Source organism: Phacochoerus africanus, chromosome 2, assembly GCF_016906955.1.
Source record: "Phacochoerus africanus isolate WHEZ1 chromosome 2, ROS_Pafr_v1, whole genome shotgun sequence".
In the NCBI taxonomy this organism is placed as follows: domain Eukaryota; kingdom Metazoa; phylum Chordata; class Mammalia; order Artiodactyla; family Suidae; genus Phacochoerus; species Phacochoerus africanus.
This window is the reverse complement of record NC_062545.1, coordinates 90,517,075-90,531,305: the sequence shown is the minus strand read 5'-3', so window position 1 is coordinate 90,531,305 and position 14,231 is coordinate 90,517,075. Positions and strand designations below refer to the sequence as shown.

The following is a 14,231-nucleotide window of genomic DNA, read 5'->3' as shown; positions in this document are numbered from 1 at the left end:
CATAAATTGCTTATAATATTTTAAATTAAAGTCAAGAATTATGTAAAGTTGTATCTTCTAGCCTTGTTATTAGTGTAATAAAATTTCCACAAGGTAAAAAATGTATTTGCTTCAAATGCTAGTTTGTGATGTACCTGAATATTTTTGCCATTAGAAGTATAAGCATTGGCAAATAGGGGAATTAACTGTGAATCAAAAAGTACAACCATGCGAAAGAAAACCCTTTTCTAATTGAAACTGTCATAACCATTAAGAAGCATTTCCAAAATCAAAACCCAGAATGAAAAATTTTTAAATCTTTACACATACACACTCTAGTTTTCTTAATCAGTAATGAAAGCCCTGAAGGTTCTGGGATGTGTTCATAATCATTCATGCTAGGATAAGCCTACGGTAGTATTTCTGTTACTTACAAAAAGCAACTTTTACATAAAGTGATTTAATTTATAATAGCTACTGAATATGATTTGCTAATTCCACGAGGTATACCTTAAAACCTTCCCGAGTTACATAGGGAAGGCAATCCAACATTAATTTTTCTGTGCCAGAGATTCAGTGTGGACCTCTCCTCTATGGCCTTAGGAGCCCGGGTACAACCTGTGGACTAAAGAAGAGGGCCAACAGTGTTGTTTTAATTATCTGTGTGCTTTCTAGTTATCTTTGTGAAATTTGGAGCATTCTTTCTTTTATCTCAGTAAAGTTAACATGATACACGATTTCTGCATCTAGAAATTGATGTGTCAACTCTTCATTTATCTTTAAAATTACCTTTTAAAGACCGTATCAAGGAGTTTCCTGGTGGCTCAGCAGGTTGAGGACCCAGAATGGTCACTTCTGTAGCTTGGGTCACTGCCATGGCTCAGGTTTGACCCCTGACCTGGGAACTTCTGAATGCTACAGGTGTGGCCAAAAATAAAAATAAAAAAATCCTACTGAAAGAAGGTCCACATTAACAAAGTCTATTAAAAAAAGACAACCTATACTATTAGGATTTCAAGTAGATTTTAAATGTACATTTTAACACAAACCTAAATTTAACAGCAGATCTGACACTGAGATTTGAGTAATGCATGTTGTGCTTTGAATCCAAATGTATTCTCTAACCTACATGTGGTTATAAAAACCTGTCCAAACTCTAGCTACAAAGAAAAAAAAAAAAAACTATCTATCTTGAGATCTCTCTTATCATTTTTTCAAAAAAGATGCTGATATTATCTAGATCAGTTTTTATTTTCAGGCTTTCATTTGGGTAGATTGTGAAAAAAAATATCCTGATGTCACAATCCTTATTATAGGTCCTGTACATAAAGTAAATAACGCAAACAGAAATATAATTGAACTGTCAATAGAAGCTGTTCCTACAATGCTTACTGGTTAAACATATACAGCTCCTCCTATTAATTTATTCCATATGAAAAACAGTTCATCCCAGATTTTCGGCACAGAACACCAGAAAGAGCAACTTTAAAAACTGGTTTAAGTATTTAAAATTAAACTCTTAAATCAGAGCATTATTTGAATTTGTTAGTGTCGAACCATGATCAGAACCACAGCTTTGTACAGGCAATAATCACACTTTTTCCAGAATCTCCTGCTTTGTTTTTACCTCTTGAATTTACCCAAGGAAATACAGAGAATGTTGTATTTTCTTTTCCTTTTTTTCAGAAATAACAAAGTAATAAAATCAGTCTAGGTTACCATTTTGAATGCACCAATACTAATACTTTGAGGAACCGACAGTGTATTCTACAAATGTATGTGCCAGGGACTAGGAAAAAGGAAACGCTTGAGGAAAAAAAAAATCACATTACAAAGTGAATTATAAAAATAAATTACATAGCATGTGCCCATGGACCTGAAAGCTTCGCAAAAGGAAGGGAAATTTCTTTTGACGTAAAGATTGAATTGCTCTCGCTACCTAGTTTTATATTACCAGCAACAGCATTTTCAGTTTTTACATTTATACTCTCAAAAAAAAATTTCACTGGAAGTATAAAATTATTTCCAGTAGTGATCAATCAGTAGCATGGAGAACCTTAGTGATGCTGAAGGGCTGTAGAAATACTATCCATCCGACAGAGGTTCAGAGGAAGTACCCACACTCAGTGTGTGCTGGGTTTACCGTTTCATCTGGAGCTCATGCGTAACTGGTGGATGATGATGCTTTCTATAAAGAGAAGAGAGATTAAACTGAAATGCAAATCAGTAGTTTCTGTGAAAATCAATACCACATCATTTCACTGAAAGACCGTAATGTTAAACAAAAAAACAAAAACAGATGCCTGAGCCCAGTAGCTTCTCTTGCAATTCCTTCCTCTTCCTTTCCCCACCTCACCCACCACATGCAGAAGTTCTCAGGCCAGGGATTGAACCTGTGTGGGAGCAGCAACCGGAACCACAGCAGTGACAATGTCGGGTCCTTAACCCCTGAGACACATGTGAACTCCAGTTATTTCCTATGCTTAAGAAACTTCTTTATACTGGCATGTAAGTTTTACCTCCTGGATGGATTCTTAGAGACTTTGAGAAGACATGTCTAATATTTTAATAATATTTGATCAATTTTACCAAAAGAAAGCACTGAACACAAAGAAATCTGACTATTTCCTAGGAGCAACTCTTTTCTCCCAGCCATGCGGCTTCTGTCCTGAACAATAATCACATACTTTTATCTTTTTATGCATGTGGATTTGAATTTGAATAAAGAAAGATTCATTATCCCCTAGAAAGTCACTAAATACATGAGGGTTCCCATTGCAGCTCAGCAGGTTACAAACCCAACTAATATCCATAAGGATGTGGGTTTGATCCCTGGCCTCACCCAGTGGGTTAAGGATCCAGCATTGCTGCAAGCTGCAGCATAGGTTGCAGACTCAATTCCGAGTTGCTGTGGCTGTGGTATAGGCCTGAAGCTGCTTCAACCTGTAGCCTAGAAACTTCCCTATGCTACAGGTGTGGCCCTAAAAAGCAAAATAAATAAATAGTCATTAAATACAAATGACTCATTTTTTTGTCTCTGATAATTTTTGCATAATTCTGCATGCACTTTGAAAATTTTTTAAAAATTTTTATTTTATGGCTGCACCTGCAGCATATGGAAGTTCCTGGATCAGGGACTGATTCCCAGACACAGCTGCAGCAATGCTGGATCCTTAACCCACTGCCCTGGGCCAGGGATCAAACCAGTGCTTCAGCAGCGACTAGAGCCACTGCAGTCAGATTCTTAACCCATTGCACCACAGCGGGAAATCCTGCAAATCTTTTAAATCTAAATTCATTTTTATAAAAGTAAATTTTTGATTAAGATAGTAATTAGAACAGTACTAGCCACAATGAGTGTGTAATATTTATATTTATTTGATTGATTTTACTTTTAACTCATGTCTTCATGAACATGTATCATCATTTTTTTTTCATCTTGTCATTCAAAGACTATTTGTTGAGGCCCTACTATCTGCTTATCACTGTGCTGGGCATGGAGCTACACTGGTGAGTAAAATAAAACAGAATCCTGTCCTGACTTCGCTGAAATTGTGAAGAGCAAAGAAATAACTAAGCCTCAGACTGTTCCTCTGTCTGAATAATGTATTACTTCCCTATCAATAATGTAAGGGTTTATCAATAGTGTGAGGAAATTTCCACCTATTATTTTCACTTTAGTTTAAAATAATTACTATTTACGTTTTATTTTTATGTAGATAATTATTAAGTAAACATTATTTAAAGCACATAGACATATAGGTTTGTGCAAAATCTGTGCAGTGGGTGGATGTTCCTGTCAAAACATTTTCTCTGTTTCATTACCTTGACTTCACACTGACCACTAGGTGGAGATATTTCCACCCCTTTCCTTGACCTTTAATTGAATTTGGGCTAAAACAGGAAAGCAAAGGGTATTACATAAAAGTTTTATATACTTAATAATAACTAGCTAAAAAGATTTTAAAAAATGTTTTAAAGACATAGATGTAATTTTTCACTGTAACAAACACATAAAAATCATCATCCCCTTTTTTTTTCCTTTCGGAAAATTGTTCTAGCTTCAAATTTTTTCAACTTCTAAAAATGTATCAAAATCTTCAGGCAGGGAGTTCCCGTCGTGGCGCAGTGGTTAACGAATAATCCGACTAGGAACCATGAGGTTGCAGGTTCGATCCCTGGCCTTGCTCAGTGGGTTAAGGATCCGGTGTTGCCATGAGCTGTGGTGTAGGTCGCAGACGCCGCTCGGATCCCGAGGTTGCTGTGGCTCTGGCGTGGGCCAGCGGCTACAGCTCTGATTCGACCCCTAGCCTGGGAACCTCCATATACCCCAGGAAGCGGGCCTAGAAAAAGGCAAAAAGACAAAAAAAAAAAAAAAATTAGGGTCTCACATTAAAATGCAAGTTTCCTACTCAACCCTTTCTTTTTTGAGATTTCTATAGTAGCTTCAAAGATTGAGAAGACAGGTCTCAAGACGCTCACATTTCTGACTCATCTTCCCCCTTTTGCTCCCTGAAGAGAGCATAGGAAACATACATTTAGGTGACACCTGCGGCATGTGAAATTTCCCAGGCTAGGGGTCCAATAGGAGCTGTAGCTGCTGGCCTACACCAAAGCCACAGCAACATGGGATTTGAGCCGTGCCTTCGACCTACAGCACAGCTCACGGCAGGGATTGAACCTGCATCCTCATGGATACTAGTCAGATTCATTTCTGATGAGCCACTACAGGAACTCCAGGGAAACATACATTTAAAAGAGTTAAATCTGGAGTCATCTTTATTGTAGATGTCATCCAGAATTTGTGCAGCCTTTGTTTCCTCACTATAAAAGGAGGGTAGCTGAGGTCATGTCTCAAGTCCCTGGCAGGGCCACTCTTTGGTTTTACTGCAGTACCTTTTCTCTCACTTTGTGTGTGCAAACCTCCAAATTCCTAGAGATACCTTCTCCGAATCTCAGCATCTTATAGTCTCCATAATAATAGGAGCTTTTCAGAATAAGTATTTGGTGAAAATTCATATGCCAAAAGGATCTATACATAGAAACAACATCTTGATGGGACCATTACGTTTTGCTTTTTATTTATTTACTTTTCTGGTGGCTCCTAAGGCATGTGAAATTTCCCGGGCCGGGGATCGAAACTGTGCCATATTAGCAACCCGGGCCACTGTAGTGACAATGCTGGGTCCTTAACCTGCTGAGCCACCAGGAATTCCTATTATTATTTTTAAATTGGCAAACTGGTAATCCATGCATGGTTAATGTTATGTTATTAATCAGATAATGTTATTAAAAAGACTATGTCAAAAATACTTGACACTGTTAAGTACGTTTAATTCAACTTCAATAGTAAAAGATGGTGTTTAATATTTATGGGAGTTCCTGTAGTGGCTCAGTGGTTAACAAATCTGATTAGGAACCACGAGGTTGTGGGTTTGATCCCTGGCCTTGCTCAGTGGGTTAAGGATCCGGGGTTGCTGTGAGCTGTGGTGTAGGTCAGAGACACGGCTCGGATCCTGCACTGCTATGGCTGTGGCATAGGCTGGCGGCTACAGCTCCAATTAGACCCCTAGCCTGGGAACCCCCATATGCCACGGGTGCAGTCCTAGAAAAGACAAAAATACCAAAAAAAAAAATATGTACATAAAATTTATTTAAAGGAATATAATTAAACCCAATTTATTTTATTTTATATATAGAGACATATTTCATCCTGTTTCTAGAGATAGATAAGATTTAGATGATAGCAGCTTTATTAGTTGAAACTTATTAAGCATATTTATTAAATTTGTTTGCTTGTTTTCTGTGTTTTCTCCAAATCTATAAACTGACTCAAATAAGAATCACCCAGTGAATTCACAAAATTGTGAAGAAATAAAAAATGCTGTTTTAAGCCATTAAATTTTGAGGTGACCCATTAGAGAGCAAAACTATCTGCTGCATAAGGAGTCCAGAGTTACCAGCAGAAAAGATAATAAAATAAAAATGCTTTGTGGATGAGTGCTATTACTATGTGTTTTTTATTTTTATTTTATTTTTTTTAGCTTTTTAGGGCTGTACCAAGGCATATGGAAGTTCCCAGGATCGGGATCAAATTGATCTGCAACACTGGACCCAAGCTGTGTCTGGATTCCCAACCCACTGAGCCAGGCCAGGGATCAAACCCACATCCTCATGGATACCAGTTGGATTTGTTTCCACTGAGCCACAATGGGAACTCCCATTGGGCGGTTTTTTGTTTTCTTTTTGTCTTTTTGCCATTTCTTGGGTTGCTCCTGCAACATATGGAGGTTCCCAGGCTAGGAGTCCAATCGGAGCCGTGGCTGCCGGCCTACGCCAGAGCCACAGCATTGTGGGATCTGAGCCAAGTCTGCAACCTACACCACAGCTCATGGCATCGCCAGATCCTTAACCCACTGAGCAAGGCCAGGGATCGAACCTGCAACCTCATGGTTCCTAGTCAGCTTCGTTAACCACTGAACCACGGCAAGAACTCCGTCCTATTGTGTGTTTTTTAAAATGGCATAATTCTGAAGTCTCTTTCTTCTCCTTTTTTCTTTCTTTTTTTTGTTTTTTTTTTTTTTGCATTGTAGGGTCACACCTGAGGCATATGGAAGTTCCCAGGCTAGGGGATTGAATTGAAGCTGCAGCTTCTGGCCTCCACCACAGCCACAGCAACGTGGGATCTGAGCCATGTCTGAGACCTACACCACAGCTCACAGCAACACCAGATCCTTAACCCACTGAGCAAGGCCAGGGATGGAACCCAAGTCCTCATGTATACTAGTTGGGCTTATTACCACTGAGCCACAATGGGAACTTCCTCTTCCTGCTCTTTTAGGATTCAGTACAATAAAATAGTTAACAATTTTATTGAAGTCACAAAGTCAATAAGCAAATCTTATTCCATTTTCTAATCTGTCTTCATTTCATCTCAGAATAAGACCCAAGTATAGGTCATTTGGGGCTAAGGTAACTTAAGTAAAATGAGGTTTAATTTGGTAATAGTTTTTCTCTTTTTACAGATACACTTTTCTGGTATGAGTAATCTGTAGAATATATAATAGGCAGATTGAGACAAAAGGCCACAGTTAGTTACCACCTCCACCAGCAAACTCAAAATACCAAAGCACTTAAATGTGGGCTCTCCGATGTATAGATGTTTAATAACAATTTCCATTTTCCTAATTAGAAGAAGGAAAAAACCTCTAAATCTTAATGAACCTATACACATGCAGACTTTGTATTTTTATGTATTTTTTACATTAACAGTTTACCAAAGTACTCTAGACATTTTCCTCTATGTATTTCTCTCAAGTGTTATCTTGAGGTTTTTATTCCATAAGAAACTTCATGTAAATTAATACATTGTTTGTTCTTACAATACTATTGTGAAATGATGTGGCTTATGAATTCATTCTTTTATTAAACTAGCCATTAGATAACTTCATGGAAAGGAAGTTTAACGTATTATCAATTCCTAATTGCACTGACTTCTGACCTCCCAAGGATGACTTATTCATCCTCCTTGAGTGGTATTCCCAAACTACTAGCCAGCCAGATGACTCGTGATCCAAAACCAGACACACAAGACAGGACTGGGGGAGAAACGTGGGGGAGAGTGTCTATTGAGTGGGGCAACCTGGTAACACATTGGAATTCTGACTCCCTCCAGGAGAGCTCATTGGCTGCGGAGTAAGAAAGATATTCTCCCTGCAAAGTCATTGCCTTCCTCCTGAGCAACGCCTATGTCTATGCTTTGCCAGACTCTCAAGGGAACACTGGAGTTCAGCATTTTAAAAATCAACCCTAGCAAATGAGACAACATCATTTCGGTAACCTCCAAATTCACACACCTAAGACAAAACAGAACAGAAGCTCATTTTAGAGCAGGACTTTGCATCAGCACAAGAGAGCTGCTTCCCCCACAGGAAACTGCACACCAACTTACAGAAAACATTTCCTGTTGAGTCCTGCATCAATTTGGCTGGGGTATGGCCTGCTTCCTCTGTTCCAAGGCTATTACTCCCAAGAGCTTTGCCTGGAGCAAGGCACTGGCTTAGGGCTGTGCTATGTTCCTGCCACCAGCCACCAAATCCCAGCTTTGAAACTGCTGCCCACAGGGGGATTTATCCTCCTGAAAAAAAAAATCCTTCCTTCACCACACCTTTTAGAATTAGGCATGCCTAGAGATTGACTTTTAGGGGCTCGTTTTAGCAAGCTGCTTCAGCATTCAGTGCTGCTATTATCACATTCAGACATTAATCAGAGTTCGGATAAAACATCTGTTTTAAATAGGAAGTCCAATAAACTTCCTCTGTTGACTTGGACATGGATTCCTGCTTTTGGATTCAGCTCAACTAATTAAAAATACTTCCGTTAATCAGGCCTCTCATTTGCTCCAGGAAATTTTTGAATCAGAGGATACAAACTCTCCTGAGGTTTCTCAACCACCTAATAGTTTATGTGTTTCCTTCCAAAATGCTTCACACTCCATCATCAACCCCGATCCTCCCCTCACCTCTCCAGGTTGTAAGAGTTGCTGGTCATCGCAGTTATGACCAGTACCTTCTTTTGGAGGCAGGCCAGTCATACTTCCTCCTAGAGAGTACTGTTCCCCAGACATGAGCAGACTGTAACTAGTTCTCCCACATACAACACTGACTATCAATAAAAACTAAATGGTGGAAAAATAGGGAATCACTTGAGCCATATGTGCTCAGGTTCTACTTTTGGACACAGGCACCAGATGCTGGATGCTGAGACCCACTCAACTTATATGGATCTAAGTCCAGAGCTGGTTCTGGGATGGCATGGGATATTCCATTATGTGTGAACATTGAGAAGGGCATTGCGTCATGTAGATAAGGACGACAATATTCATCAAAGTGCTGTTAGGAGAAGTTTGACACATACAGTTTCTTTTCTTTTTTCTTTTTAGGGCCACACCTGTGGCATATGGAAGTTCTCAGGCTAGAGGTCCAATTGGAGCTAGCTGCAGCTGCCAGCCACAGTAACACCGGATCTGTCTGTGACCTACACCACAGCTCATGGCAACGATGGAACCCCAACCCACTAATTGAGGCCAGGGGTTGAACCTGGATCCCCGTGGATACCAGTTGGATTCGTTTCCACTGCGCCACAATGGGAATTCCTGTTTCTGTGTGGATAACTCAGTATCTAAAATCCTTTGGCAATACTATCCTGGCCCAGCGAATGGATATATTAGTCTAGGTCTATACTTTGCTCACTTGAAGTCGCTTCATCATATGAAATGATGAATAATCTGGGAGAAATCGAAGATCTAGCTTCATCATAATAAGATAATTAGACATCTGGAAGCCTCAGGGTTTCTCTTGTTTTCCTTTTATTTTTGTTCTCATCTTTAAGAACAGAGATACTTATCTTCTTGACCTCCAAAGTCGGGTTCATTTCTAAATCAACATCCCTTAACTTTGCAATTCTGTCCATCCCACACATATACTATCAGCACAGGTAGAGAGGCCAAAGCTCTTTTCACCACGTAAGCAATTAATCATTAATTCTTAGGAAAAGCATTATGGCAGAATCTTTCAAATTGCTTATTGAACAAGAGTGAAGTGGATCATAATATCACTGAAAGGAGGAATGACAGAATCATAAAAGATTGAATCTAAATGTAAGCCATAAGCCAGGGTAAGACGATTTGCCAAAAGTGATGGAGACCTCTTCTGACCTCCTGGTCAGTCTTATTTGAGGAATCTAGTCCATTGTTCAGCAACCCATCTCTGGATATTTACCTTAAAATCTATCCTCAACCTAAATCCTAATCATGGGTGGCGGTGTTTGGGCCTTTAAAATGAGAGCCTTTCTAGAGTTCCCGTCGTGGCGCAGTGGTTAACAAATCCGACTAGGAACCATGAGGTTGCAGGTTTGGTCCCTGCCCTTGCTCAGTGGGTTAACGATCCGGCGTTGCCGTGAGCTGTGGTGTAGGTTGCAGACACAGCTCGGATCCCGCGTTGCTGTGGCTCTGGCGTAGGCCGGTGGCTACAGCTCCGATTGGACCCCTGGCCTGGAAACCTCCATATGCCACGGGAGCGGCCCAAAGAAATAGCAAAAAGACAAAAAAAAAAAAAAAAACAACAAACTGAGAGCCTTTCTGGTCTATTTTAGAGGCTCCTTCATGAAACTGAAGCACCTGACAGATCACCTGAGGCTTTTTCTTTCCTGAGGTGCATTCATGCTCTGCTGAGTGAGTCAGAGAGGACCAGGGAAGAGTTTGTAATTCATTCAAGGATGTTTATAATTCACAGAAAGCTCTTAGGCCCCCTTAATTCTTCTCCACACATGCAATAGCTTCAGAGGCAGGAACACCCCATCCCAGAATCCTGGCTGTTTGGCATCCATTACCTGTTGTGGTACCTTTGGAAGGAAGAAGAAGTAACTTACACCACCCATATGGTGGCACCTGGGCTTCCCCTGACTCATCACCTCTTTCCCTCCATGTCCTCACACACCATGTGTCAGGACCCTCCACACACACCATCCTCGCCGAGGTGCAGACTAAAAGAGGGAGCAAGAACACCTCTTTCTTAACTGCTGGTTTTCTTTCTCCACAGTAAGTGCCACATTTTTTTTTTTTTACAGCATTTACTGTAAACATGTAAAAAATGACAGGCTTTAAATCCCATGTTAGATTCTGAAATAATTGTTTGTCTTTTTCATGGAGGCAATGTTTTTAAAAGAGATTTTGACCAGGGATTTCTTTTTTTTTTTTTTTTTTTGTCTTTTTGCTATTTCTTTGGGCCGCTCCCGTGGCATATGGAGGTTCCCAGGCCAGGGGTCCAATCGGAGCTGTAGCCACCGGCCTACGCCAGAGCCACAGCAACGCGGGATCCGAGCTGTGTCTGCAACCTACACCACAGCTCACGGCAACGCCGGATCGTTAACCCACTGAGCAAGGGCAGGGACCGAACCTGCAACCTCATGGTTCCTAGTCGGATTTGTTAACCACTGCGCCACGACGGGAACTCCGATTTTGACCAGGGAAAACGATGCGACTACCAGAAGGAAAAGCAGGAGAAAGGGCATTTCAGGGAGAAGGAACAAGTTGAGTCAGTCAAGGGAAGGCGGCCGGGCAGCTGTGCCAGTTGTTCTGTGGGCCTGGGGCAGGAGCCCAGGCAAGGAGCAGGGGGGATGGGGAGGTAAAGAGACAGGTCATAGAACCTCGGTCCACATCAAGGAGTGGCCCTGCCTTATCTAGATAATGAGGAACCTTGGGAGGGTTTCAAATAGGGGAGTGTGGTGATAAATTTGCACTTTGGAAAACAAAATGAAAAATGAATCAGGAAGTATCGAGCCCAAAGATTATGGGAGAGCATCAGAGTACTCCACACAAGAAGCAGTTAAAATTTCAACTCAGGCAGTTAAATGGAGAAGTTGGGTGCAGCTCCACAGGTATTAGGCGTTTGAATCCAAGAGACTTGCTGAATGAGTCTACTTGATGGGTGAGGGGGAAGGGGGCCCTGAAATGGCTCCTGGGTTTCTAGCTTGAGTGACCAGGTAGCTCAGGAGCTCCGGCTGAGGTGGAGCCTAACAGGAGAAGGAGAAGACTTGGAAGGGGGCGAGGATGGAGAAGGTATTAGGAATGGCTTTTGGACAAGTTGAGTTAGAGAAGTACAGTACAAGTTGAGTGCATGGCTGGAGATAGACTCTTAATAGTCATCAACATATGGGCAATACCTGAGGCCACAGGAGTGAATAAAACAGCAAGAGAAGCATGTAAGTGCTAGCAGGCAAATGGCTTTTGATAAGACAAGGGGAAGAGCAGCCCTAAATAAATAAATAAATAAATAGTAAAATAAAAAAAAATTTTTAATTAAAAAAAAATGATACACCTGTAAACTTAGGAGCCAGCAATGGAGATAGAGAAGTCAAAGGAATCCGAAGGAGATTAAGTGTCTTGGTCACAGAGGGAGAAAAGCATAACATCTCTCTCTTTTACCCTTACAGAGATCAGGGGTTTACTTTCTGAAAAAGTTGCCCTAAGAAGTTCTGGACCTTAGGTATAAGAAGGCGCTGAATGCAAAGGAGTAAAAAATGTACACTCTGAACTGCATGATTCTCCACTTCACTCCCCTGATCTATTCCCAGAAAGCAGGTAGCCTGCCTCCAGGAGGTTACTGGAGGATCTTTCTCTGTAGAAACTACTGGAAGATAGATAGATAGATAGATAGATAGATAGATAGATAGATAGATAGATAGATAGATAAGCAAAAGAAGTAGAATATAAGAAATCCAGAGAGTTCTGTTGTGGTGGCTCAGTGGTAATGAACCTGACTAGTATCCATGAGGATGCGGGTTCGATCCCTGGCCTTGCTCAGTGGGTCAAGGATCTGGCATTGCCATGAGCTGCAGTGCAGGTTGCAGAGGCAGCTCAGATCTGACATTGCTGTGGCTGTGGTGTAGGCTGGCAGCTTCAGTTCCAATTCGATCCCTAGCCTGGGAACTTCCATATACTGCAGGTGCACTCCTGAAAAGCAAAAAGAAAGAAAGAAAGAAAACAGAGAATTCAACATAGGCAGAAGGATAATAGGACAACAGCTGAGCAGCAAGCATAGAGCACAGGCATTCCAGACTAAGCAAGGAGGCAGAGGGCTGAACTATTAAGGCCTCCAAGGAAAAATATGGAGCTGATGTGTTTAAGTGCTTGGAAAAATTACTGATAGGTGTTTGGTAGATCTATTGGAGCATTTGGAAAAAATACAGATAGATACATAGAAAACCAATCAGATGGAAAATAACAGCAATTTGGAAGGGAGAAAAGTGGGAAGAGGAAGGGAACACAGTTGTAGCACACTGCTTGGCTCAGTGGGGAACAATATTTAAGTGTTCGTTTTAATAAACAGTATTAGGCAAATCAGGAAAAAATGTTCACATAAATAAATTTACATTGTAAACATAAACAAATAAACATGCAAATTCTGGCTGCTGATTTATCAAAAAATGTCAGTATGATTAGTCACACAGGATTGGGAAAGGGAAAGAGAGGCGATGTGTGAGAGGACTAAATCCTCAAACATCAAAACAATAATGAGAAGAAAAAAATATCTAAAAGTGATCAATAAGAAGTCAGAGTACAGATACATTATTTACAAATATGGAGATAAGTACCAAAAGAAACAGCTAAGAGTAAGAAATGATTTTCTCCAGGGAGCAGAACTGAGTTTGGAAAAAGAGGGGAGGGTGAGGTTGAGGAACAGCTGTTTCCATCATCCTTTAGCACTGGATGACATTTTTAACTATGTACATGAATTATTTTAGCCAAAAAAATAATTAAAGAGTAAATGGGAAGGAGTTCCCATCGTGGCTCAGTGGAAATGAACCCTACGAGTATCCATGAGGATGTGGCTTCAATCCCTGGTCCTGCTCAGTGCGTTAGGTATCCCGTGTTGCTGTGGCTGTGGTTTAGGCCAGCAGCTGCAGCCCTGATTTGACTCGTAGCCTGGGAACTTCCATATGCTGCACCTGTGGCCCTAAAAAAAAAAAAAGAAAAAAAAAAAGAATAAATGAGGGAAGTGTGGAAATGGAGGCAGAGTGTACTGTCATGGGGCTCCGTGGGACAAAGAATGAGGCAAGGCAGCAACTATAGAGACCCCACGACTGCAGAAAGAATTGTGCTGAAATGGAAGAGGCCAGAGCATGGTTATATCCTACGTGGAGGTAACAAGTAAAAGGGAGAAGCTGAAAGAGCAGAGCTAACCAATGGAGGAGCCTGGAGGAAAGGTATGGCAAACACTGAACATTGTCTGGGTTGGGGAAGTTGTTGAATAATACATTCCTATTTACGGGGAAACGCTCTCTGTGCTCACTGTGTTACCTCTTCCTCTATCTCCATCCTCCTACCTCCCACATAAATGTCCCCTTCTTCTCTAATATCCCTGGGCGTATCGGGATCAGGCAAGTCTCACTATCTCCCCAGTATTCAAAATTTCTGAAGAAATGAGGAATTCAAATCTTTGTACATCTTAACAATCTTGGACAGGTTTTCATTTCCCTGAAAGCATACTGCTCCCACACTGCACATCAAGGAATTTCTTCCTTTTTTTTATGCTTTTTAGGGCCACATCCGAGGCATATGGAGGTTCCCGGGCTAAGAGTCTAATCGGAGCTACAGCTGCCAGCCTACACCACAGCTCACGGCAACACTGGATCCTTTACCCACTGAGTGAGGCCAGGGATTGAACCCAAAACCCCATGGTTCCCAGTCAGAT

At 41.0% G+C, this 14,231-nt stretch overlaps 1 protein-coding gene across 2 annotated transcripts in view; it reads right to left on the bottom strand.

Annotated features, from left to right (window-relative positions):
- Nucleotides 1–1,185: 1,185 nt before the first annotated feature.
- FILIP1 (filamin A interacting protein 1) overlaps nucleotides 1,186–14,231 on the bottom strand; it is a 206,741-nt gene continuing 193,695 nt past the window's right edge. The window contains exon 7 of one of the 2 annotated variants that reach the window (XM_047763740.1): nucleotides 1,186–2,167. In XM_047763740.1, coding sequence (XP_047619696.1) covers nucleotides 2,127–2,167 — 41 coding nt within the window. In that variant the 3' untranslated portion in view covers nucleotides 1,186–2,126. The remainder of the gene's footprint in view (nucleotides 2,168–14,231) is intronic. The other variant, XM_047763735.1, reaches the window with a different exon arrangement.